A 23,857-nucleotide genomic window follows, 5' to 3' on the forward strand; every position below is an offset into this window, starting at 1 on the left:
TACGGGCATCGGTATTTGTGTGAGTGCCAATGTGACATTGTGTTGCCAAATGGTTTATGAAGTGGGCAACGGGGGCATGAATCCCTTTTTGTACCTCTGCCTTCTGTCGTCCTTTTAGCCTGATACGGCTTATGGGAATTTCTGTTTAGTCAAGCGCAAGGTATGAAAAAATTCCAAAAACAAAAAAACCAGAGTAAGCACGGTATGGTTTTTCCCCCTGCCACAGCAAACTATGTTAAAGCCATTTTCGGAATTGGATTGCTGGGGTTTCAGGGTGTACATGGCGGATACGTGATATATCTGTCGCACCCATGAAAACAGTTGAACCATGGGATTTCATAACATTTTCGCATTTTCGTATCCCTCTGTATGGAGAGATGTTTAATGACATTTGCGCGCCATGGCATAATTAGACATCGGCGATAATGACACCTCCCCTTCCAATGCATAAATCTCCGAGCTACTTTTCCTGGTCGCTGTGGCTGCCATAAACCAATTAGTCTGTTTGATGTTGCTTCGCATCCCAGAATGGCAACACTGCTCCCACGTTCAAGACATTCACGGCTGTCTTGATTTCCATTTAGGCCGAACTACTTTTGCTTGGCCAGTTAGGTGAAGTGCCGAAAAATACTGGATTAAGGAATGGTATCTGAAAATCTAAAAATAAACGTGGAAACATGAAAGAATATAGTTTTATAAATTAAGTATAACTTGTAGTAAACCAGATATAGTTCTCTTACACTTACTTTATCTTATAATTAATTTTTGTCAGTCTCAGTCTGCTTGTGAACCTAATTAATATCTTGTTGCTAGTGGCCATCTCATTGAATTCGAAAATAAATCACTTGTTAATAAAACGACACATCTACAGTCATGTAACTCAAATATACACAAATTTAAAAAAAAGTAATCAATTATATTAATTAAATGCTGACGCTTGCCAAAATGATTTATATTGATTTCTTTCTGTTGAACTTCCAAAACGAACGGAAGGTCAACTACCTTGCTTTAATTTGCCAATATTCCAAATGAGATGGAACATTTGAGCACAGCACTGTTCACAGCCCAGATATTCGCGTTCGGTATTCTGCCAGGAGATTTTATTGAATTAGCTGTTGCTCTTGGGCCAAATCTTTGATGCCAGACTGCTTCAAAGCAAAAATCATTATTGGCCCATGTTTAGCCTGAAAATTAGTGCCGGGCAACAAAGCTGCCATTCCCCGTCCGTCCGTCTGTCTATTTTATGTGGTAATTACTGAACAATGGTTGGCAGCCAGGGAGAGCACCACAAAAGGTCATTAGGTAATTACAGGCAATGGGAACTTGAATCGGACGGGAATCAGTTGAATTTTCCACTCATTTAATGCTGCCAAAGGGGCGCTAAAAGATTGCTTGCTTTCAGATGGACCTACGTCCATTTCAGCCATTTCAGCACACTAAAAGAGGGTTAGGGAAGGATTTACAAACTAGTTTTTTCTATTTTATGCATGTGAATGAACACCCAATATATATATTTAATGTTATTTGCTTAAACCAAGTTTATAAGGCTTTAATTGATTACCTAACTTACCAGCTGAATGCCCCGCCCCATATTGTTTGTCCCTTGTTTAACTCCGTGATTTCTCCAGCGTTTCAAGACAGAAACAAGATGCCTATAATGCTCAAAACGACCGTTTAAAGGGAGAAGACGTTTCGGACAGTTTGGCCAATTGGCGGGACCACAAGACCATCAATCAAATGCGTCCGGGTGACAAATTCACGGGTATGAATTCCCGGCGAATTATGCACACAGACCGCTGGGCCACGGAGGGAATTCCCCGAAGCCCAGTTTGTTTGCCTGTCCTTGTTGGCCGACACACACACACACAACACACATAAACACAGGCTACGCACACATGCAAATGCAAATGCTGCATAACCGGAAATGGGATGTCGGATACTTCATTCGTGCCCAGTGAGCATTCAGCCCATGCCAATCGACATCAGATACATCTCAATTGTCATGCTAATCTCGTCTGTCGGATGAAATGTGCTGAGAATTTAATTGATAAGTCCAATGATTTTCAAGCTAGAATGGGCGAGTTAATTAAGACATGATGGCTAGTTAGATGGCTCATATGCGGCCAACGTGCATGCAATAAAGAACGTATTAGGTTTTGTTTAAAATTCCGTTGACATGGTTACAAGTACTATAAGACAGAGACCTTGCTGCTTTAAAGCAGCTCATTGGACTAAGAAATTCCTGCCACCAAGAATGAAAACGGAGATAAAATGGCAAAACATTACGCTCGACATTATAATCGAGGTCATTAATTTGCCAACTTGGCTAATGGCTGTAAAGTGCCCTCATTCCACAAATTGTCGAACAAGTTGGCCCTGGCAACGAATGAAACGAGATACCAGTGTATACATTAAATGTATTTGCCCGACATACGTGAACCAAAGAAATGTATTTCGCTCCTAGGGAAACATCTCTCAAAAAAGTTATCATCTTGCTCGAAAAAAACCAGGCACCCTCCATTTTGGAATATTTCAGAGGCTATTCAAGGGCACTGGTAGCCTCCTCATCCACTAAAACGGGTGAGCTGCGCTCCGCGGCCTCGTAGGCGTGCATCTTGATCAGCATCATGGTGAAGATCTCCACGGGCAAGGTGTTCTGGAGCACCTGCAGCAGTTTTCCCGGCTTGCTGCAGACGAGTATCGCGTTGATTAGGTGCTCCACGCCGCCCTCAATATCGCCATTTGTGATCAGGCCTTCGCCCTTGTGGATCTGGGTCATGAAGTACATTTCCACGTCCCTTTCGTTCACGGGAACCGATGCCGGGGATTTTACGGATGCACTTGGTCGTTGGTTCCTGCGCTCGTGCAACTTCCTCTTGAAATCCGGATCACTGCGACGCTGTTTGTCGAAATATACGCAATAGCCCATGAACACCATTCCCGATAGGGCCGCCAACACCTTGAAAGTTCCCCAAACTCCAATCATTTTCGAATTTAATTCCTTACGGTTTTCTGTTCCTTCGTGTTGAAAACTCAAAAGCTGGACACTCGCTTGTGTATTGAAAAATGTGTATTTTCTTTCCGAGACGTTGAAAATGGCTTGATGGATTTATCAAAACTGAGATGATTGGAGTTAGGCTGGACAAACTGGGTATCCAACTTAAGCTACAGCTACTGGGTGGTAACTTTGGATGGAATTTTAATATGATATGCTCCTTTTTAGATTTCCTACTCCTATAACCATTGAACCTTTTGGTAATTGTACCTCTTTATTAGGGCAATAACAGTGTGCTCTCAAGCCCGCGTGTATATGGAAAGCGATGACCATTGAATTGGATATGATACTTATCAAATGAGCGCCCTAATTCGATGCCAGACCACTCAAACTTACCCTGACTATTTGCGGTGTGACCCCAGGATTTAGCCACAGTCTGTTGGCAAGGAAACGTAGTACCATATGAGCATGGATGGTAATAGAATCTTTTCAACTGATTTTCGGTTTGCCTTTTCAATCGTTAAAGCCTTTTTGCGGCTGCCATGACAATGGAAAAGGAGGCTGCCAAGTGGGGCAACTGCGCAACAAACATCATCTTATTATGCAAATTGTTATTCCGCGAATGGGACACACAGTTCCCGTAGCTCCGAAACCATGAAATCCTATTACCTCGAATAATAAACTCTGTCCATCGATTTCATTCGGAGTTCACCGTGCAACAAGCAATTTAACGCATTAGCGCGAATTTCTCCTTTCTTCTCCAACTGCCAAATAGGGGCAATAAAAATGTAGCGCTCTGTAAGCTGGTGTCTGGTTTTCGGGTTGATTTTTGATTTCGGCTTGTGTTTGGATTAGGGTTTCGTCCTCATACTGAATGTCCTGAGATGAAACTGTTTGTGATTCAATTAGACAGTTGAATGTTTCCCAAGTGGTTTTTGATGGAGTTAGGTTCTGTTGCTGGTTGGAGTTTCAATTACACTCTGTATTCGCTTACCATTATGTAAGTATGTGTTCCTCTTGAAACTCGTCTTCTGTTTGCTTTTGAGCGCATAAAGGCGAAATCTTTTAAAATTGAACTATTCAAAAGAAGGTGAATGGGATGACGTGGGCAGCAGTCTGAAGATTATATGATTTGAGCGTATTTGAAAGGATTTGCCCTTCACCCATCGCCACCCAGTCTTTTGGCCATATTTGAGTAATAACTACACCCACATTAGTATGAATTCGTGCATGGCCAACTGGCTTGAATAGGATTGGACTCTGAGCTTTGCATAAATAATGCGACTGCCAACATAATGAAATGCAAATTCCCCTTTGGGATTGGTCTAATGATATTAGCAGCCCACTTTTGCAGTAAAATTTGTATTTATTCAAGCAAATTAATCCCATCTTAGTGCTCATTTCCAATTTCCAGCTAAAATATTTACCTAACCCTTGAGCTAAATGGCCAAGACCAGGAGATATCTTTATACGGGCTGTTAACAATTGCGGATAGCAATGCTTACTGTCCACATATCAATTGTATATAATTGACAAACAATAACTAAATATTTTATCTGATAGAGGAGCTGACTTGACTTGCGACTTAAGTGCGCTCTTCAATTAATTGCGAGCGATTAAAACAACTTAAAGTGAGAAATTCCATGACTTTGATTCCATGTAATTATTTTACTCAAATAGCACAACATATACGCAGATGCATTTATCAGTTATACACAGAATGTATTTACAAACTTGGCTTAGCCTAGATGTTTACAACAGTTAAAACTTACAGTTCTTCGATGGTTAAAGTGTCGATAGATTCTTCTATACAAATACATACAAATTCAATTTATTGGTAAGTTTTTCCTTCTTGCTGAAGTATTTTCTTTTGACAACCGGAAATTCGACTTTAACTTTCGCATTAGGGTGGCTCGTTTTGCAGGTATACCATAGAACTTAAAGGGAAAGAAATATTCATACAGCGCATAGATAAAGTTCGAAAGGGGAAAACATTTCTTTGGGAACGAAACTACATTACTAAGCTAAGCGCACAATATTAAGTTCTTTAAATAGGTGAAAGGTCGTCCCTTGAAATCGACCCACCCTGCTATGCAAACATGTTCCATCTCTTTGTGAATGTGAGTATATGTACAGAGTAGAGCAAGCAGTGGCAAATTGCATTTCCCCGCGGCGAAAGGAGACGGAGGCCAGGAGGATTCACAATTCGTTGCAGTGGCAGGACAAAGCGGGATAACATCACAGCTGCTTGGGACTGAGCTCCACGGGATTATTGTCCTCGTCACAGGAGATGTATTTGATTTTCACGCGCTGCCGCTCGCCAATACTGTTGTTGATCGAAAGGCACAGCGGCGAACTGGACCCATCCGCCGGCCGTTCCATGATGCACTCGACCGCCGCCCGATTGGTTGCTGCTCCGGAAGGGTGATGCTGCTGCTGCTGTGCACTCCGCTGATCCCGGCCAGAGCTGGTGACCGGCGCCTGCTGGATCTGGGTCTCCATCGTGCTGCGCTTCCACTGACTCTTGGTCTCCGCTGCGGAAGGTTGCGTGGTATGTGGTAAGTGGTGGCAAGGCTAGAGCAACTGGGTCTGAGGCGGAGGTTGAGGCTGAGTATGGGCCAGAACGGCCAATGTAGTTTGGGTGGTCGGGGGGGAGGAGTTGGGGAGCGAGTGGGCGACGGTGTACCCACCTCTTGTGTGCCGGTGGGAGCTGTTCTTGTTCGTCAGCCGGCTCTTCGGCGAGTCGAATCGATGGCGGGTGAGGCCCACGCAACAGCAGCAGATGATCCGCTGGAAGTACATCCGAAACCTGAAATCAAGAATATAAATTTAGGAAATTTTTAATAATTTGCACTTATTCTTCTAGCAAATGCGACTGCATTTTAACTGCAGATTTCTATACTTTAATTAGCAGTTCTCGTACTGATTGCTATCGTTTTGCAGGGACGCAACTAAATCATATATTTTATTTGCATAGTCACCTCTCCCTCCCTAATTTCATTTGCTTATTCATCTCCAATTACCTCTTATTCATCCAGTAGTATATGAGCGGATTGACCATGGCATTGGACATGGCCAGCCAATAGAAACCGAGATACATGTGCTGCACGTACTTCGTGGATGCCACCTGGTTGTTGTGGTAGGCGTAGATGAAGAACAAGTGATACGGCAGCCAGCAAATGGCGAAGATGGACACGATGGCGATGAACATGCGGACCACCTTCCGCTTCGACTTCATCGACTCCATCTGGCGATCCGTGTTCTCGCCGATGGATCTACTGCCCCAGAGAACACGACCCATGAGGGAGTAGCAGATGAGCATCACAATCATGGGAATGCCGTAGGTCAGCACCAGGATGATCAGGTTGTATCTGTAATTTAGTATTGTTAGATTTGGACCAACTTATCCTCTTAGTACGCTAGTTAAAGGTACGGTCTATAACTTCAGAGATCATCAACGATTAATTTATTATACTAAAATTTGAAAATTCATTCAGCATAATTTCATACTTACGCATAATCCGCCATAGAAGTGGGATATCGTCCATCTGGCCACATCATGAAGCAAACTGTCCTCGATTTTCCATTGTAATAGCTGCAAATGGTCCATTTAAGTAGGTTAACATGGCCGCCATAAAGTATTCATTTAAATAATCAAATTTCAGAATCTGATAAATCAAAATTTCAAAATTTAATTACACCCCACATTTCCCTCGAACTTAAAAGCTGTCAGGTTTCACACTTCGCCAGTTTTAAGCACCGACGAAATGGCGAAAGGAAGCTGCCTGTTACAAGCATGACAAATTTCACGTTTGGCCCGTCATCAAATTGAAAACTTAATTTGCCAAATTATGAGGTCTTTCACGGCGCAGTATTGTCGAGCACTTAAAAGGGATGTGGACTCAAGTCCTCACAAAAATCCTCTGTACCTGTCTGTTTACCTGTACTTTTCCAACCATTAATAACACGGCCATGGCAACTGGTTGTGACAGACAGGTCATAATTTGACCAACAATTATCATGAAAAGTGCCCGGGAGGGTTGGTACCCTTCAGCGCCAAAATGATTGATTCAAATGGAAAATTGCTGTTTATAATTTCGAGAACTGAACTCAACTTCATAACTTCATAATGAATGGATTTAGTAAAGCTATTAAAATTGCTGTCAGGATCTAGCCAATTGTATTTTTAATTAATATTCTTTCCTCTTCCAATTAATACGTAGGCTCTCGGGAATTCCAACTTGCCTATACATTTATTATCTAAATGAATCCTTTTACTTTCGGAAATTTATTTCGAGGCTAATACGAGCTTGACTGGTATGCCTTACAACTTACAACGTTGACGGTCTATATCCCCGGGGGGTTTTCTGCGAAAACGTTCATCCAATTTGGCGTTTTTTTTCACTCCTTATCAAATCGTCACACATATAATATATATATTCTTACAGCCATATACGTGTATATCCCCCATTTCACTCCCCTTTATATGCTCTTGTCAGAATTTGCCATCGTTCGACTCCCTTGAACCTCGCCTTGGCTATTCTCTATCGCATTTTGATATATGAACTTGCCATCTTTATTATGCCTGAAGTCTGTTACCCTGGGAGACCTTTTATGCCGCCTGTTGAGAGCTTAAAATAAAAAATTCTTCAATTCTATTAACCAGGACACCCTGCCGCTTCAGTTCGGCAGCAATTCACCGCCCGAATGTTGCGAATTTGCGTAAAATTCAAATGAAGCTGTCGGAGCTGAGGCGACAAGGTGATTTAGATGGATGCGAATGTTATATCAACACCAAAAAAGGCCGACCAGAAATAGGGAAACGTGGAAAAAATATGGAAGTAATTCTGTATAGGTGCGCGGAATTTCACTTTATATTTGTTTGGCCTCTCAAATCGATACCTGAAGCTGCGGGAAATGCTTCACTACCACTCCACAGGGTGGCTGGCCAACTCGTAAGCCATGGCTTACAAGCTTGTTTATGCATTGCGTTTCGTGTTTCACGCGGAGATCAAACAGAAACAAAGGGAAGCCCAAGTTTTGGCAACGAATTTTAAGTACTCTAGAATCAAACATCATTCTCACTATATTGTGTGTATTAATTGATTCAATAAACTATACATAAATTTGTATTTAATTATATTTAAGTATTAAAAGTTAATGAGAATCCCCATAAAAGTTTATGAGCATCTGTAGCTTGCTCTTTTCTGCTCACTGCTGAAATCTGATGACTTCTAAGAAGAATCCAGCGTGGCAAGACTACTAATACCCTATCTTGAGAGAAGCCCTCGATTCGAAGATAACCGCCCACTTACTGCTTGGTCATGATGCTGGAGTAGAGCAGACAGGGCGCCGACAACACACAGCTGAGTGCCCAGATCAGGACCAGGATGATGCGCACCTTCCGACGCGACGTGCGGCGCTTCAGCGGATGCACAATGGCGATGTATCTGCAGGATGGCAGGAAGCGGATGTGCCGACGCACCGATTAGAAGTCGCTGGATGGGAATGGAGGGCAGGAGGTGGGGAAAGCGATACTCACCTATCGAAACTTATGGCCACGAGCGTGAAGACCGACGTGGAGACCGTGACGTTGGCCACGAAATTGTTGATTGTGCAATAAATCGAACCGAATGGCCAATCCGAGTTCAGCATGAATATAAAGTTGAAGACGCAGTTCAGCGACGACATCAGCAGGTCGGCGATGCTCAGGTTCAGCAGGAAGTAATTTGTGACCGTCCTCATGCTGCGATGTCCTGCAGAGACATTTGGCGAAAGAGAAGCGGGGGATTAGAGGGAAAACCTCGGGGAAACGAGAAAATGGGAAATGGCAAAGCAGACACGTGATGGCCAAGAAAAAAATGCTGGAAATTAGAGAGAGGGCTATCGCCAATGCGGCGTATACGTGCCTGTGGAAAGTGCTTTAAATCAGCCTTTTTTTTCTTTTTTGCAAGCTTACCTGTAACGATCCAGAGAACAATACCATTGCCGGCAATGGCCACAAACATCATCAGTCCGAAAATGATGGCCCAAATCGTTTTCTGCTCCCATGGCAACTCGTACGGTCTTGTCGGCGATGGAAACAGACACTCGGTCAGAAAGTCTCTGTGGGAAATCGAAAATATCATCCAATTTGTATTGCAAAATTTCGTTTAATGCGAAGCCAGAAGCAGCTAGTGTTATTTTGTTTAGGGGAAAGAAATGTTGATGGTGTAAAAATATTTCCTAAAGAATGAAGTACCTTTTTGATTTCAGATATTTTATTAAGGGTAAAGTACACTTAGGGATAAATTAGTAAATGATAGTGAAAATATCTGTATGACTAGCATTTTTATCTTGGTACTTATCTTGGTACAGGGACTTTCTACAATACTGGACCCTGCTGAAAGTCTTAATTCAATGGAAATAAGTCTCAAAGATTGGTAACTTATTTCTTAACTTAATGGCATATTTTGCAGAGGAAATGCCTTTGAAGAATACCCATCTTAAATTTAACTTTTTTGCCACCCTTCAGGGCAAGCAATATTTGGAAATTCAATCACAGTCTGCCTGAAACTTTGTGATTTGGCAGAACCTCTCCAGAACTGCGTGCTCGTCATCGCCTTAACAATAACAATAAGAAATCAATGAAGCAAAAGCTTGGCGAAAAATTCCTAAAGGAAACTTGCCACAAAAGAAGCATCCTTATCGATATGGAAACAGCAGCAGAACTGTGTAGCGGAAAATGTGCTGTAATTCCATTGGACAGACTACCGTTGGCCAGAGGACACGAGAGGACACCATGGAACTGGAACTGGAACTGGGCATCCGATTATCATATCAGGCATTATGCTAATCATGGCAGCAGAACTGGTGATGCGAAGAACATGTCGCTAATTGTTTCGAGGAGTGTCTTTGTCATTGGCTCGCTGGTTTTGGAGCTTCCTTTTGATTAGCCTGTAGTTGAATGAATGGCAAATCCTATTAATTAGAGGAACCTTGTTCAATTATTGTCCGGCCCATCCATATCCGCAGACCATGTTCACCCGACTTCCGTAGCCACGCGGTGGCTTTTGTCTGCGCGCTACAGGGCGTATGAACAATATCAATGACCCTGCCTTGCCCCCTTTTCCATTTCTATTTTTACCGTCCTGCTCAAAATGCAGCAGAAACAATTCCAGCGAAAATTCAATAAGCGAATTGTTCACATTCTTCCATTTTCATTTCTTTTGCCACTTGTCTCTCAGGCATCAAATTTGCCCACTTTGTCTAACCATGATTGATGCCCTGTTTGATTGATATTGTTTGACCCACAAAATAATTCTGACTAACCCACATTACATTTAAATAATTTGGGTTCCGGGGTCCCGCGGCACTGATGGAATTAAATTGCTAAACATTTAGCTCTTAAGCTTTCAAATTTACAAAAATTTGTTGCATTTTTTTCTCGTTTTTTACATTTCAGTTGCGTATGTTGTCAAACTCTCTTCTCAGTTGGTTAGTTGCAGTTTACCATGTTGCCACATTTGTTCATATATCCAATCAATAGAATTGACATTCTGGTCAGTAAGCTGTTGAATTGTGAAGTGGCGAAACCAAATTGATGATAAAAAGTTGTGTATGCAGATATATAGCCGAGTTCCCCGACTATCAGATATATGAACATTTTTGAATTAAAATTGAATTAACATTGATTTAAAAAGAAATGTTAAAAAATACATTTTTAAATTTGAATGCAGATTTATAGAATTGCGCCAGAGACATTTAGAGGTATGCCTCTTCAAAATCGGATCAAGATAAGTTGAGTTATGGAGTTTGGAACTTCAGCCTTAAGACATTTCTTAATTTTTGTGAATTTCTACAACATCATCCCATCAAAAAAATTACAAATTACAAATTGTAATCTATACTTTAAGTCTGAATTTTCTTGTTTAACATATTACAAATGAATTAGTTATTTATTTCCGTACTCAACCTTTATTAAGTAAGCTAAATTTAATTTCATTCAGACTGTATGCAACGCATATGCTGAGAGCTCTTCAGAAAATTATCGTTTCATATAACAAGTTTGGTTGGCCATAAATCTACTTACAGATGGCCAACTTGGTTTTTGTTTTTGCAGTCTGGCCTGTGAAACACGTATCGCATTACATTCGAAGTATTTATTTGCGATTCGACCATCGATTTCACATTTAATTAGATATTTTGCGATCCGCACAAGCAAACAAGAACTCAATTAATTACATACACGCAAAGCCGTCCATGTAACAATGAACCATAATCAACATTAAATGGACACTATGTAATTCCCGAAAATATAAAACTGCGTTGTTGATATTTTGGCTAAATTTGTTTACATAAAGTGAGTGCTATTGAGCTGCCATTACCAAATTTTGCATGTAATTAATATATAGAAATGCAAATGGACAATAATTAGCATTTTCAATTCATTAAAATGAAATTATGCACGCATATTATTCGCCTCAGTGCACCTGAAAATCGGACAGAATTTGCGAATATTTTTAATTTACATATGCATTATGTTTAAGTTCCTTTAAATATGACAAACAAAAGCGCCCACCTTCAATTTAAACAATTTTCGTTGCCTACTTCTTTGAGCTTCCCTACTTTCGGTTGTGTTTTCCAATTATGATAATTGCTGTTGTCTGAGGAACTTTTCACTTTTTACAAATACGGGTAAAAAGTTGCCAGCAGATTTATGGTCTCCTGCCATTGCAGCTGACTTTTGGAGCACCAGGATAACGAAGGACACAGGAGGCAGTTCGAGCCTCGCCTCGGATGGTGTACATTTTCAGCCTAATTTAAGCAAATTTAACTTGATAAATGTAATTTGTATTTTTCCCTTTGGCCCTGCTTCCTGTATGGCCGCCTAATTAGGCTTAATGCTATTGTAAATCCGTGCTAAACGTCAGTTTGTTCCTGTTATTAAAATAATCATTATTCATGGACGGAAGTGTTTGGCCGTCAGAAGTGAAATAATTACATCCGTTGGTAAGTTTTTTACTTTGTACTTCCGTGCACACTTATAATTTTTGTGCCGCTTGCTAGAAATTCGCCTAATGACAGCACAACTTTCCCCTGGCGATTCTGGCAGTATAACTGCGGAAAGTTGGCATCGCTCGTCTTTGGTCATATATTTGGCCCTGAGTATGCAAATTTTCGTTGGAACCGATTCCGCAAATTCCTTAAAAATTGAGCAGCACATTTGGCAGGCAAGCGAATTTAAATTTTTTTTTATTATTTGATTGCTTCCGCGAAAGTCCCAAAAGTGTCAGCTGCTTTGATTCGTTAAAGTGAAAGAATTTCGAGTGGCTTTTCCGCGAATATCACAGAATCAATACGTGTGCAAATGTATTTTTTTTTTTTTGTGCTATTTTCGATCTGATTGAATTTGCAGTTGTTTACTCTGACCCAATGTGAGTGCACTCATCCATTTTTACCATCACACAGACTTCCGCTCAACTGATTTGGCCTTATGTTTAAATGATGACCTTTACTGGGTGATAAATTGTGGTTATTAATTTAAATCAATGCGCTATTATTGTAAACAACAGAATAGAGATTTCAGTAGTTTTTTGCACCAAAACTATTATTACTATTATTAATATATAGTCTCTTAATAAGTTATATTTAATTATCTATCCTGTCAAATTGCAGCACTATGAATTGCTTGCTTCCGAGTTAATTAGACAAATTAAGGAAATTATCATCGATTATAGTTTACCCTTGCGTAATTTCCTGTTCATAGGGGGCAGCAATAAATTGCCCGTCATTATGTGGCAGTTAGACGAGTTTATCGTCGCACTCATAAAGGTGAGTTACCCACATTAACTCGGCTAGCAGTCGTCGACCCCCTGTTAGTAACCTGTAACCTCCGTTCGACGTCCTGGCAATTTGCGCACTATGTACCAGTAGTTCCTTGGAGCCGCTTCAGCTAACATGTTTCGCATTCGCATTTCGCTCTTTATTATATTCCACTGAATATTTTATGCATGACGAACCGGGCAATGCAACCCAAATTGGCGGTCTTGCGGCTACTTTATTTCCCTAGCTATATATCTGTGCCTGGTTCTCTGGTTGCCTTGCTCCGGTTCCCTGGCTCCCTGGCTCCCTGGTTGTCTGCCTCTCTGCTTCCTTTGGGTGTCCTTTTCGGTTGCTGCACAGTTGAGATGGCGCAAACCAGGGTAGATCAGGGTCCCAAGTACTCGGCAAGGACCTCATTGGGCATGCCGCACGCAGGTTGCAAGTTGGCCCAGCGTGTGTTTATACTGCTGGGCGATAACTTCGGCTGCCAACGGCAGTTGCCAAAGTAGGAAAAGTCGGTAAAGTTACGGAACTGCAAGTGTCACGTAGTTTAAAGGCTTTTTGCATACAGTTGGTGAAATACTAATAAGCCGGCGCGGCGAAGCGACTTTCAGGGGGCTTATAAGTGCTCGGTAATTGGTTTTCTTCTAAGTAAATACTTTGAAATTCATATTTTAAAATGCACTGCAAGAATGCTTGCATTTGGCATCCCTAAGGCAAAGTGTTTTAATGAGAGTCAAGAACACTTTGGTTTCAAACAGAATGCAACGCTTAAATAGCAGTCTGAAGCGAACATGTTTTCCTCAGTGTCATCCTTGCTCATGTGTGGGGTGTCGGAGACAGTAGATAAGTTGGGTCTAATGCTCATCAATGCCTGACAAATGGAGGCTGTCACAGGCACCTTTCCAGTCCGCAGCCCGAAATCATCAGCGTTGAACGGACAAAAACAATGAGTGCCTAAAGTGGAGCTGCAGTCACTTGAATTTTCCACACGCTTCGCAAATGAGGCCGTTTTCAATTTCAGAATTTATGAACGCGGGTGCTTCACATGTGCCTCAATTTCCCACCAGCCCTTCGACCGAGACCCCCAGTTCCTGCCACCACATTCTGTGTCCTGCAGAAATGCACTTGACAGAGGAATCGAGAGTGTTGATGAGGATGGTGGCATGGCAGTGCGTAAATGAAACTGTTCATGTTGTTTGCCATGGAGTGGCCATTAAATTTTCATGCCTCTGTCCGAATATCTGTTTCATTGGCCTTGCGTGCTGTATTAATGTAGCCCTCTGCTCGTCCACTGATTGAAAATACCCATCCGCACTGGGGACTTGTTTTATGTTTGGCGAGAAAAAGGTAATTGAAAAATTTGTCATATGCAAATTACTCAACTTGTGCAGATTGCGCTCTTCTCGTCCAGTTCCCTCGAAATGGCCAACAATATTTTTTCGAAATCCATTCCTAGGCCCCGTAGCCATTTCTACTGAGCTGGGGCTTAGCCATCGATGAGTAGACATAAACAAACTGTTCCCGACTGCGAGGCAAGGAATCTTCCTTCCGGACTTCTTATTCCCCCGTTCCGGACCTAATCCCAACCATTTCTTTCGAATTTCCTCCGGAATGTCACAGTTCGTGGCGTCTCGAAGGGGTTCCTCAGCTAAACAAGCTGGCTACATGAGCCACTTCTGTTTTGGCCAGATAAATGGCACAGTTTACGGGGATTTCGTAACTAGCTGGGTTTTTATCCCCGCAGAATACTAAGTAACGAGGAGAAATTACAAAAACCGTATAAATATCAGCATATGTTCTCTAATCAAGCCGAATTTACATTATTCTTTTTACTGTGTCTAATTTCTTACTCTTATTACTGTAAAATCGATAAAATTACAGAAAATTCACGACATTCCCCCATGGACTGCCGCTATCTGATCTCTTTTTTTAAGCACCATCTACTCTAATTTTGTGTAAAGCATTCGAAATTCGATGCTCGCCAATATCAATGAACACTTCTTGTTTTTATGTGGGCCATCCATTCTGATTGGATTTGAGTTTGCCCATAAAAATGCCAATGTCCCGATGGACAGCAACAGCAGCTACAACCGTCAGGATATGGACTAATGTCGTGGGTCCTTTGTTGTGCTGTGCTGTTATCGTTGGGCAAGTATCAAAATCAATAAGCGTACGAAAAGCCATAAACATCAAATTCGAAAGGATGCGATCTCTTTAAATCGACTCGAGCAAGCCATCCCATCGGTTTGTAATATACTACGACATTGCGTATACGCCGCGTGGGACGCTGACGCGCACTGAAGTGTGTGGACAATGTGAGCAAATCCCATACGCGTGGCGAAGCTGTCAAATTCCTTCCATCAATAATCCATGGGAAAAGTCCGAAACATTTGTTCTGATTGAAGCAAACATAATGAGCTTAACCCGAGACAAGCGGCAGGCAATTCACCTGCTCAAATGCCCACACATAAACAAAGGACATACACTGTAAACAATTTCGTCGTAGCACAGTTTATACACAATTAGTGGAGAACTTGTTCTTGGCAGCAGTAGTTGCTATGCTGGATTGATATTCGTCGCTTACATATTTTACTTTGGATTTGCACGTCTTGCAAACGTCTACAATAAATAGGATCAGGCCACACACCTTTTTCTAGCTGTGCACAATTCCACTTTTACTTACTTTCTCTTTCACAAAGAGCATTAAACCTCGAGGCTTATGTGCCAAATTTAGACCATCGAACAACATTTGGAAGGTCGTTTTGTTTGTGTCAAAGTTTTTCGAGGATTTAGTTTGGGTGGCCAGCAGAGAGCTTTGCATTTGTTGGAATTTAATTATTTTTTCGCTATTTTTCCCTTTTCGAGTAGTTTGTCACCTAAAACAGCATGTTGGTGTGGAAAGCAATTAGTAAACGTGTGTGTGTGAATGAGCCCTTTCAGCTTATTGTGACACTTGGTTATTCTAAACTAAAAGGAAGCAATTACAATGGAATTTGCAGGGGAGAAAATTAACTTAAATAGCAAATTATAGGTGGGAAGCCCAGGCCGCTTTATGCTTAAATTTTAAATATTTCTGCCAAACTGTATTACCAATTAAATCTAAAAGCTTAAGGCAGTCACTGAATGATTTTGTTCTCTAGAAAATAACCGGTAATAAAAAGCATTTCTCTATAACCCACACCTTTGTATATCGAACATAGTAGTTGTCAGACATTTCGTAGAAATCGTTTTAATTGAAGCACAAAGCGCCATGGTTTGTGGTGCAATTTGAGAGCAGAAATTGTACGTCAAACGTTTATTTATATTTTCCTGGAATTTAAATACCGGCTTTTAATTTAGCTTTAGAATTTTAAAATACGTTTTATTTCACACATGTCATAACTTTTTAAACGATACATAAACTTTTCCCACAAACTTTCAGATACAAACTAGTGTTTAAGGACTGTTGTGTGACAACAAAGCAAAGTGAAAGCATAAACAACTTCATCTCCCCTTGAATTTTGCGTCTACAAACAATTAAAGGACATCCTTAAAACAAAAGCCCCTGTAATGAGGCTGAAAAACAGTTTAAGCGTTTAATTAACCAGTTCCAAAAGAGGCCAAAATCCACCGCTGGTTAAAAGCGTTAAAGGCGAAGTCTAGTAAATATTTATCCCCTGGCTGAAACTTTTAAAGATTGCCCTTCCCTTTTTTATTTTCATTATGGACCAAGCTTTTGAGTTATTACGCAATAGTCGCAATTGCGGCAAGTCATTAATTTTACTTTGTGGTTAGCTTTCGGTACGAATGAAAATGCGGGTATTTATAGTACACGCGGCTTAAGTTCTTGGTCAACTTAAAATAATTGTCCTGATTAAAACATACCAACAACGCATTATATTTGGCCAACTCCTTCACAAGCTAATCAGCAATTCAATTACCACAGACCCCGATATCAAGTTTATTTAAACTGCTTTTATGCGGAACTCATTAGACCAAAGTGGGATTTTGGCCAACTTAGCTAATGATGGAAAATCTATTAACATAATTTTAATGACATTGCGGTTACTGGTCGTGAAATAATAGGTACAAAAAATTAAGCTGTCATAACCTATTAACCAATTTCGCTTTAAAAATAAGAACCTTCAAAACAAATATTATAAACCTATTATTATATGAAGCATTCTTTTGTGCCGGCTTTTAAATAAAGGATACGTAATTTGCAGGATAAAATTTAATTACACAATGAAAGATATTTGAAATTGCATTACAGTACAAACATGCAGCGCATGTTATTTATAATTAAAAGTCCCCTAAAGGATATTAAGAGTGAATAGCACGATTTATTTTCGGTATTCAAGAAATCCGAGTGCTGAAAGCATTCATGATATAAGCGTGACTATAGATATATTTTCAAAAGCAATCAGATTAGGCCTAAACAAATGTACACAAATTTCTCTCTGCCACCAAAGTTAGGGCTTCCAAGATTTTAGACTAAGACTGTTTACTCTTCCAAAACCACACTCAAAAAAATTGCGTTGAATAATAAAAGTTAGCAGGGAAACATAATATTAAATCTATAAAACGCTATGTATAATAATTTTTATTTGGATACTTTTCAGTCCGAGTGCACCGATTTAACCGGACGAACGCCAAACACGTTTATCAGCTGCCAGACCCGCGAAACTTTATTCAATTTAAGCCCTCGCCGCGAGTAATCAGTTGGCCTTCATCAGGGAAACCCGACTGCTTCCGCGATTCGCTCTTAACTCTACCGTTTAATTTGCATAACTTTGGGTGCGCGCTGCTAGAAGATCTCGGCGAAAATAAATAAAGGACGAGCGCGGGCGAGGAGTCAAAGTACCTGGACGGCTAAATAAAAGGACGCAGTATTTGCTGCCCACTCACTTGGCCTCGTTGATGCTCTCGAGATTATCCCGATTGTCGATAATGCTCGACAAGAGGTTGACCACCTCGGTTCTGTTGAGGCTGCCCAGGAGCGTGGTGTTCACAATGCTATTCAGCTCGAATCGTCGGACGGCGAGGATGGTGCAGTTGACCAGCAGCTCGGTGTCCACAATCTCCGACATTTTGCAGTCTGAGTGCAGGATGGTTTCCGTAATGATCCCGCTGCACTATGCCACATTTAATAACGCGGCGCCATAGAAGCCAGCTGACTCTTAATTTCTGCGTCAATGCTGTGCTTTCAGTTGATCCTCTTTTGTGGCGGGATTCCCAAGGAGGTTTCCTTTTTATGTTCTTTCAACTGTCAGCCACATGCAACACACTTTTAATTTTGGCCGGTGGTCAAGGACGAGATGCGTTTAACACTGCATGTGGCCATTTGGTCACAAAACTGTCAACCTTGCAACCTTGAAAACGAGTTTAAGTGCTTAAGTATATTTTCTGATGTTTAAACGCACATGGATTATAGGTAAATATGATTTAATCTATCATTTAAATTACAATCGTTTAATAATTCAACATGTTATTGCAAGCAATTAGGAATAATACACAAATTGATTTGATTTCATGAAAGGGTTTGAATTTAATCATATTGTTTCACTTCATTAATCCTGTATTTTTGTTCAATTATTATTCACACGTATCCACACGATTACGAGCTAATAAAACCTTAAACCGTATTTCACTCTCGAATGAAGCTCTTTTTTTAGAAACCGTTTCTATTTATACTCCATGAGAACAAAAACGTAAGTGCTTAATTACATGTTACTAAAATTGTCGCACAATTTGATGTTATAAATAGCATTAAAATTGAATTTATAAAATCACAATACTGCACATATTTGCATCCCACTTGTGTTTACATTACAAACTTTTTGCACACTTTGTAGCCCCTTTTTTTCGCCACTATTTTCCATTGCGCTTTTCACAGGCTTAAAGCAAGCACAACACCCATACAGTGGCAATACGCCCACAAGCACACACTACGAAAACACCGTTAGTTGGCAACACTGTTATTTTGTTGAAATGGCGCCCGAGTTTCCGCTTTCTGTGCTGCGCGTGTCCTTAGCGCTGCAAGTGCCGCCGCCGACTGAACGCTTTGCATGAAAATGTATGAAAATACCAATTCTGCGGGTTCTTCTGACGACGTCGACGTCGGCGTCGCTGCCTCTGCCTCCTCCACAGGCCAGTCGGCACGCACACTAACGCAACAGAAAGGCTGGCAACATACCTGTTGAGAGAACCTAGCAACATTACTCTGCTGGCAACATATTGCCGGATATGTTTTTATAGCAAGTCTTAAATTCTGTCAGAATGAAAAGTCAGTAATAATAGGTTTAATGAATATTCTTAAAAAAAAGCGTTTAGAAGTCATTTCGATTTTGAAAATAGTTTATTCATTTAATTAATAATTAATTGTTAGAAAACATGATGTTACCTTGAGCTTCTGTCTACTTAGTTGCCATTTTCATAGTATAAACTTCAAAATCAACTAAAAAACCCTTGTTCAGCTCACCTGATACACCACCTACTACTACATAAGCTTAGTGGGCAGGTGTAAATTTCGTTTCACTTCGTGGTGCTGTGATGAATGACCTGCAAATGATGGCAAAGGACGCGGTTCACACTTACACAATCACATGCTGTGGAACACCTACACACTTGCCCGAACAAAGGACCATTCAAGGACCGTTCAAATGACCCATTGTGATTGTGTGCTTGTGATTGTGTTTGTCTTATTTTGTGTTTGCTAATGTCTGCCAATGTTTGTGTCTGCCGCTTGCTCTGCCCCGCAAGTCTCCTTTTTCGGCCCTATGTGATTATGACTGCCCATTCAGGCGGATCCCCTCAGCCTCCATCTGTTCGTCCTTACAGATTCCCCCACAATCTTAGCACTATGTACCTCATTTCTGCCCGGGGCACGCACACACTTACAAGCGTATGCATTTCCTTGTTTAGCTTTTTTTACGATCTTGTTTCGTTTAGTTTATGGCTTACATTTGGCCCCGCCCCCCAAAAGAACACAGCCAACCATTAGGCCGCCCTAAGCATATTTCAGCTCTGTTTATATTCACGGCGATTTATACATGTTTATTATGATAAATTTATGCGCATTTGTTGTTTTGGCCGTTTTTATAGAGCGCACGAGTAGCCAGAGGTATTTTTTTTACATTTTCAAAATAGAGAGCTTCATAAAATACTGAGCAATGTGCAGAAGTTTTGGGGAATACATTTATGCATCAAGCTTTTAGTCAAATTTTTCCACCAGCAGATAGAGTGAGAAAAATTGTGCTTAAGTTAAGGCGAATTTTGGGTACCCGCTACACAATTCACGAAACTAAAACAAATGCTTTGGGCAGCCAGTTGCAAAATGTTATTAAACGCATAGTTTCGCAGCATACTTATGTGGGCATATAAGTAGTTTCATTTTACTGCTATTCGTCGGTTCTGTGGATATTAAAAACGTACTACAAATTTAAAATTATACACCCACAAACTGACGCTGACTTGACTATGAATTTAGAATATCCTTCACGGCACAAGTGCTGAGTAGGCAAAACGCAGATGACTCCAGGCAGGAAACTGCTTTAATAGTCTTGCGTAGGTTGGCCTAAAACCACCTATAAATTGAACCGAAATAGGTGCAGCCCAAGCTACGTATATGACTCAATATGCAGACAAACCATATGTGTGATCTGGGAGCCAAAAGCACCAACAACTGGCAAGGGAAACGCCCCAAGTCAACATGTGTCAATTACCGCTTGACTTTGTTTTGACAGCCAGAGAAATAGGTTAGTTTCCCGAGTCGAGAAGGAAAGTGCCAGGAAATAGGATATTCTCGTTGTCGGTTCTCGGGGCGAAATCAAGTATACGCCGTGTGTGCATCACAGGGAGATTCCCATTGATTCTGTCGCCAGTCGATGGCAAAAAACTTTAGTGCTGATTTATGGTTGCGGTGCGGTTAGAAAAATATGCAGGGGGAAACTTTTCGCCAGACAAAGGGCATCTGCGGGTGGAAATCACTTTGGCAGTCAGCGGAGCGCGAATTGCAAGTCAGCTTTGCATGTGCAAATTAATTGGTAACCGCAAAAGCATAATTACCGCCAGATATGTATGTATGTTTTCCCCACCAATCAAAAGGCTTCAAGAAATTAATCAGCACCGTCTGGCATGTGATTGCCTGTGGTTCAAAAGTAATTAATTTGAATTAACCGCACAGTCGACTGTTTGTTATTATTTTTATTAATTCTCCCAGAATCCATCGACAGCGAGTCAATTAATTACAACCAAGACCAAATTATGGTAGTTTAGTTAAGCGATTGCTGATCGTCGACTTTTAGGAACAGCGAAACCAGAAAGGCAACTGTATAAGGGGATAGGGATTACCTCAGAATTAGTTAACCGATTTAAGTTGATTACTACGCACTTGACATCAGCGAGCAAAGCCAGAGAAACGGAGCCAGGCAGCTAAGCTGCATAAAAACCGGCAGCAACATATTGCCACTTACAGACCCAAGTCTTCCGAAGGTCATGATCAGTAGCAAAACCATTGTCCTGGCGAATAGAGGCAGATGTTAATCTTGATTTATTATTAAGGATATCAAACCTCATCAGGGTGGGAAATATCACCACAGACATTCCAATGATCGTAGTGGCACAAATGCCCATCATGGTCAGGTAAACGGCGGAAACTATCATCGTCACCAGCGAAGTCTTCACAAAGTACAGGCTGCCCACCAGGAAAATGCAGATGAATAGGAACACCTCTGCCAGGAGCTCATATAAATAAATAATTTAAATGGCGATGCAAAGGGCTCTAAAGAGTGGCTTTGAATTGGAAACTAGCAATAAATCATGTTATCAGCATAGTGATGTGGTATTTTAAATTATTTGAGACCCGCTTTGCATCCCTAGCACAAGTACAGTACTCACTCAGTATGTGATTCGAGACCACTTGGAACCGCATGAAGGGAAAGATGACCAGAAAGCCGACCAGACTAATTCCAGCTACCGTGATGTTATCCAAATAGCTATCCGGGTCGTGATGCTGCACGATAGAAATGATTACTTTAGATCCGGAAACCCATATCAAGCGATCTCCTACCCACTAGAGCGCACTCCACCCTCTTCTCCTCCTCATCCATGGACATCGCATTTGCATTGTGGTCCAAAACGGCGCACATGCTCGTATCATTCGCACCCAAGGAGTCCATGGCGTTCATCGTGGCGAAGATCTGTGGCAGCCACAGGCGCACCGAGTTAACACTAGGATATGTAATGTGTGTATGAAACATAAATATATATTTCAGATATACTTACCACATAATCTGGCAGAAGTGCAGGCAATACACCTGCAGTGAAATGGCCAAATAGGGATTGGAAAACATAGGCTTCAGCTGCTTGAATCCATCGAGGAACTTGCTCTTGGCCCGACTAAATCTATCCTTGAGCGTTGATGGCCGCCCAGGGCCATCAAGGTCATCAGACCGGTCGGGCGTGGGATCGGTGAGTCGTTTTATCTGTTGTATTAATAATGAATTATTTAAAAAGCAGAAAAAAGCAAGGTTAGTACCGGGTAGCTCTCTCTACTCTTCCGCTTGTTCAGCTTGTAGATGCTCTGCAAGGAGACCAGAGCCTTTTTATAATTTCCCTGAGACATGAGGAACTTGGGGCTCTCGGGCAGGAAGATGTGCAGGAAACCACTGAGCAGACTGGGCAGCGAGCTGACCGCCAGGAAGACCTGCCAGGTGCGAACTGCTGGCGGAAGATAGAGTTCGTAATTAAGGTCAGGAGGCGAAGCAGTCTCACGCACACTTCAAGGAGGAGACCTTGAAAAGTATGGGCACCGGCAGCAGAACGTAGGCGAACAGGGGTAAAATCATCGATCCAATGGAAACACACAGACCCACGAACAGCATGATGTAAGGCCGATGCTTTTTGCCATGGAACTCGGCCAGGTAGCTGACCACGACCGCAAATGGACCGCAGATGCTGGATAGGAAGCTCATAGCATTAATAAGCACATGCAAAAACTAAAAATACCCTGTGGCCCGCTTACATAAATCCATCGAAGAACTTGAAGGCCATCAGCTGGGCAGTGTCCTGGCTGAGGGAAGCGCACAGGACGAAGAAGCCATCAAGCCAGCCGCCCGCAATGAGGACGGGTCTGCGCCCAATGGTGTCCGCTATGAAGCCCCAGGGCACCGCCGAGATGATCATGCCCGCATAGGTCACCGCATGCAGCATGCCCTTGTCCACGATGCTCAGGTCAAGGTCACACTCGGCGGAGGGCATCACATAGGACAGCGCCGAGGCCGAGAAGACCATCGCCGTGAGGCAGGGCGCCGCGCTGCACAGGATGAAGAGGTTGAAGAACCCAAAGCCGCACTCTGCGATCGCCGTCTCGAAATCTGCAGCCTCCTCAGCATTATCCCTTGCTCGCTCCGACATTTAAGAAAATTATATATGTAGTGCAAATTTTGAAAATTACTCGAAAGACTCCTGGATATTTCCAGAATGGGATATTTCCAGAATACTTTCACATACTGTGGCATGTGGGACTTTCCAGTCCCAATAAATCATGCTCAAATATCTAAATTGCAATACCTTATTCCTTTTTATAAGAAGGCAAAATGAAATAAAGTAAGCATACCACCAATTATCACTAGATCATTGCTGTCAGTACAATTTCTATTCCAGATGTAGATATGTTCTGTCTGCAATTAGGAGAGCTACTTGTGTATTTCCAGAAATAAAAAGCATGCCAGCAATAGTAATTAGCAATTCCTGGTATTTTAAGATTAAAGGCAGCTCCAAAGTGATTAACATTGAGTGCACATTTGGTGAAAGTTCATGTTGTCAGGATTCGCTAATGCGCTCAATGGGATAAAGAGCATCCACTTAAAGGATGCCACGAAAAGTCAATTCAGCCAGCACTAATTTCCACTTTGCCCGTCTGAGGCCTTTGCAAGTTTGGTTAATGTTATCTGTAGTTGATCACTCACCTGCCAATTCACCTGCCAACACAGCCACCCACTCCAATGCCAACCCAACTCGGCACCGCCGGATACACTTAATTAGTGCTAATGAGATTTGCATGTCGCAACTTCC

General features: G+C 41.6%; 3 protein-coding genes across 3 annotated transcripts; all 3 read right to left on the minus strand.

Annotated features, from left to right (window-relative positions):
- Positions 1–2,405: 2,405 nt before the first annotated feature.
- Positions 2,406–3,108, minus strand: LOC6551968 (mitochondrial import receptor subunit TOM20 homolog B). The gene has a single exon (XM_026983752.1). It carries the CDS (start codon positions 2,984–2,986, stop codon positions 2,540–2,542), a length of 447 nt encoding a protein of 148 aa, XP_026839553.1. The 5' UTR covers positions 2,987–3,108; the 3' UTR covers positions 2,406–2,539.
- A 1,538-nt stretch (positions 3,109–4,646) lies between these two features.
- Positions 4,647–18,834, minus strand: LOC6551967 (tachykinin-like peptides receptor 86C). Its single transcript, XM_001980616.3, has 8 exons — positions 17,690–18,834; positions 8,955–9,100; positions 8,538–8,751; positions 8,311–8,445; positions 6,510–6,590; positions 6,019–6,366; positions 5,686–5,804; positions 4,647–5,529 (listed from the first exon to the last, which is right to left on the minus strand). The coding sequence occupies exons 1-8, from the start codon at positions 17,869–17,871 to the stop codon at positions 5,234–5,236; spliced, it is 1,521 nt and encodes a 506-aa protein (XP_001980652.1). The 5' UTR covers positions 17,872–18,834; the 3' UTR covers positions 4,647–5,233.
- Positions 18,835–20,972: 2,138 nt separating this feature from the next.
- LOC6551966 (synaptic vesicle glycoprotein 2A) lies at positions 20,973–23,248 on the minus strand. The gene is made up of 9 exons (XM_001980615.3): positions 22,806–23,248; positions 22,560–22,738; positions 22,320–22,501; positions 22,067–22,266; positions 21,856–22,012; positions 21,680–21,794; positions 21,354–21,513; positions 21,174–21,301; positions 20,973–21,110 (listed from the first exon to the last, which is right to left on the minus strand). The coding sequence occupies exons 1-9, from the start codon at positions 23,195–23,197 to the stop codon at positions 21,055–21,057; spliced, it is 1,569 nt and encodes a 522-aa protein (XP_001980651.1). The 5' UTR covers positions 23,198–23,248; the 3' UTR covers positions 20,973–21,054.
- Between the last annotated feature and the right edge of the window lie 609 nt (positions 23,249–23,857).

The sequence above is a fragment of the Drosophila erecta genome, unplaced genomic scaffold (assembly GCF_003286155.1).
Source record: "Drosophila erecta strain 14021-0224.00,06,07 unplaced genomic scaffold, DereRS2 tig00000000-arrow-pilon, whole genome shotgun sequence".
In the NCBI taxonomy this organism is placed as follows: Eukaryota; Metazoa; Arthropoda; class Insecta; order Diptera; family Drosophilidae; genus Drosophila; species Drosophila erecta.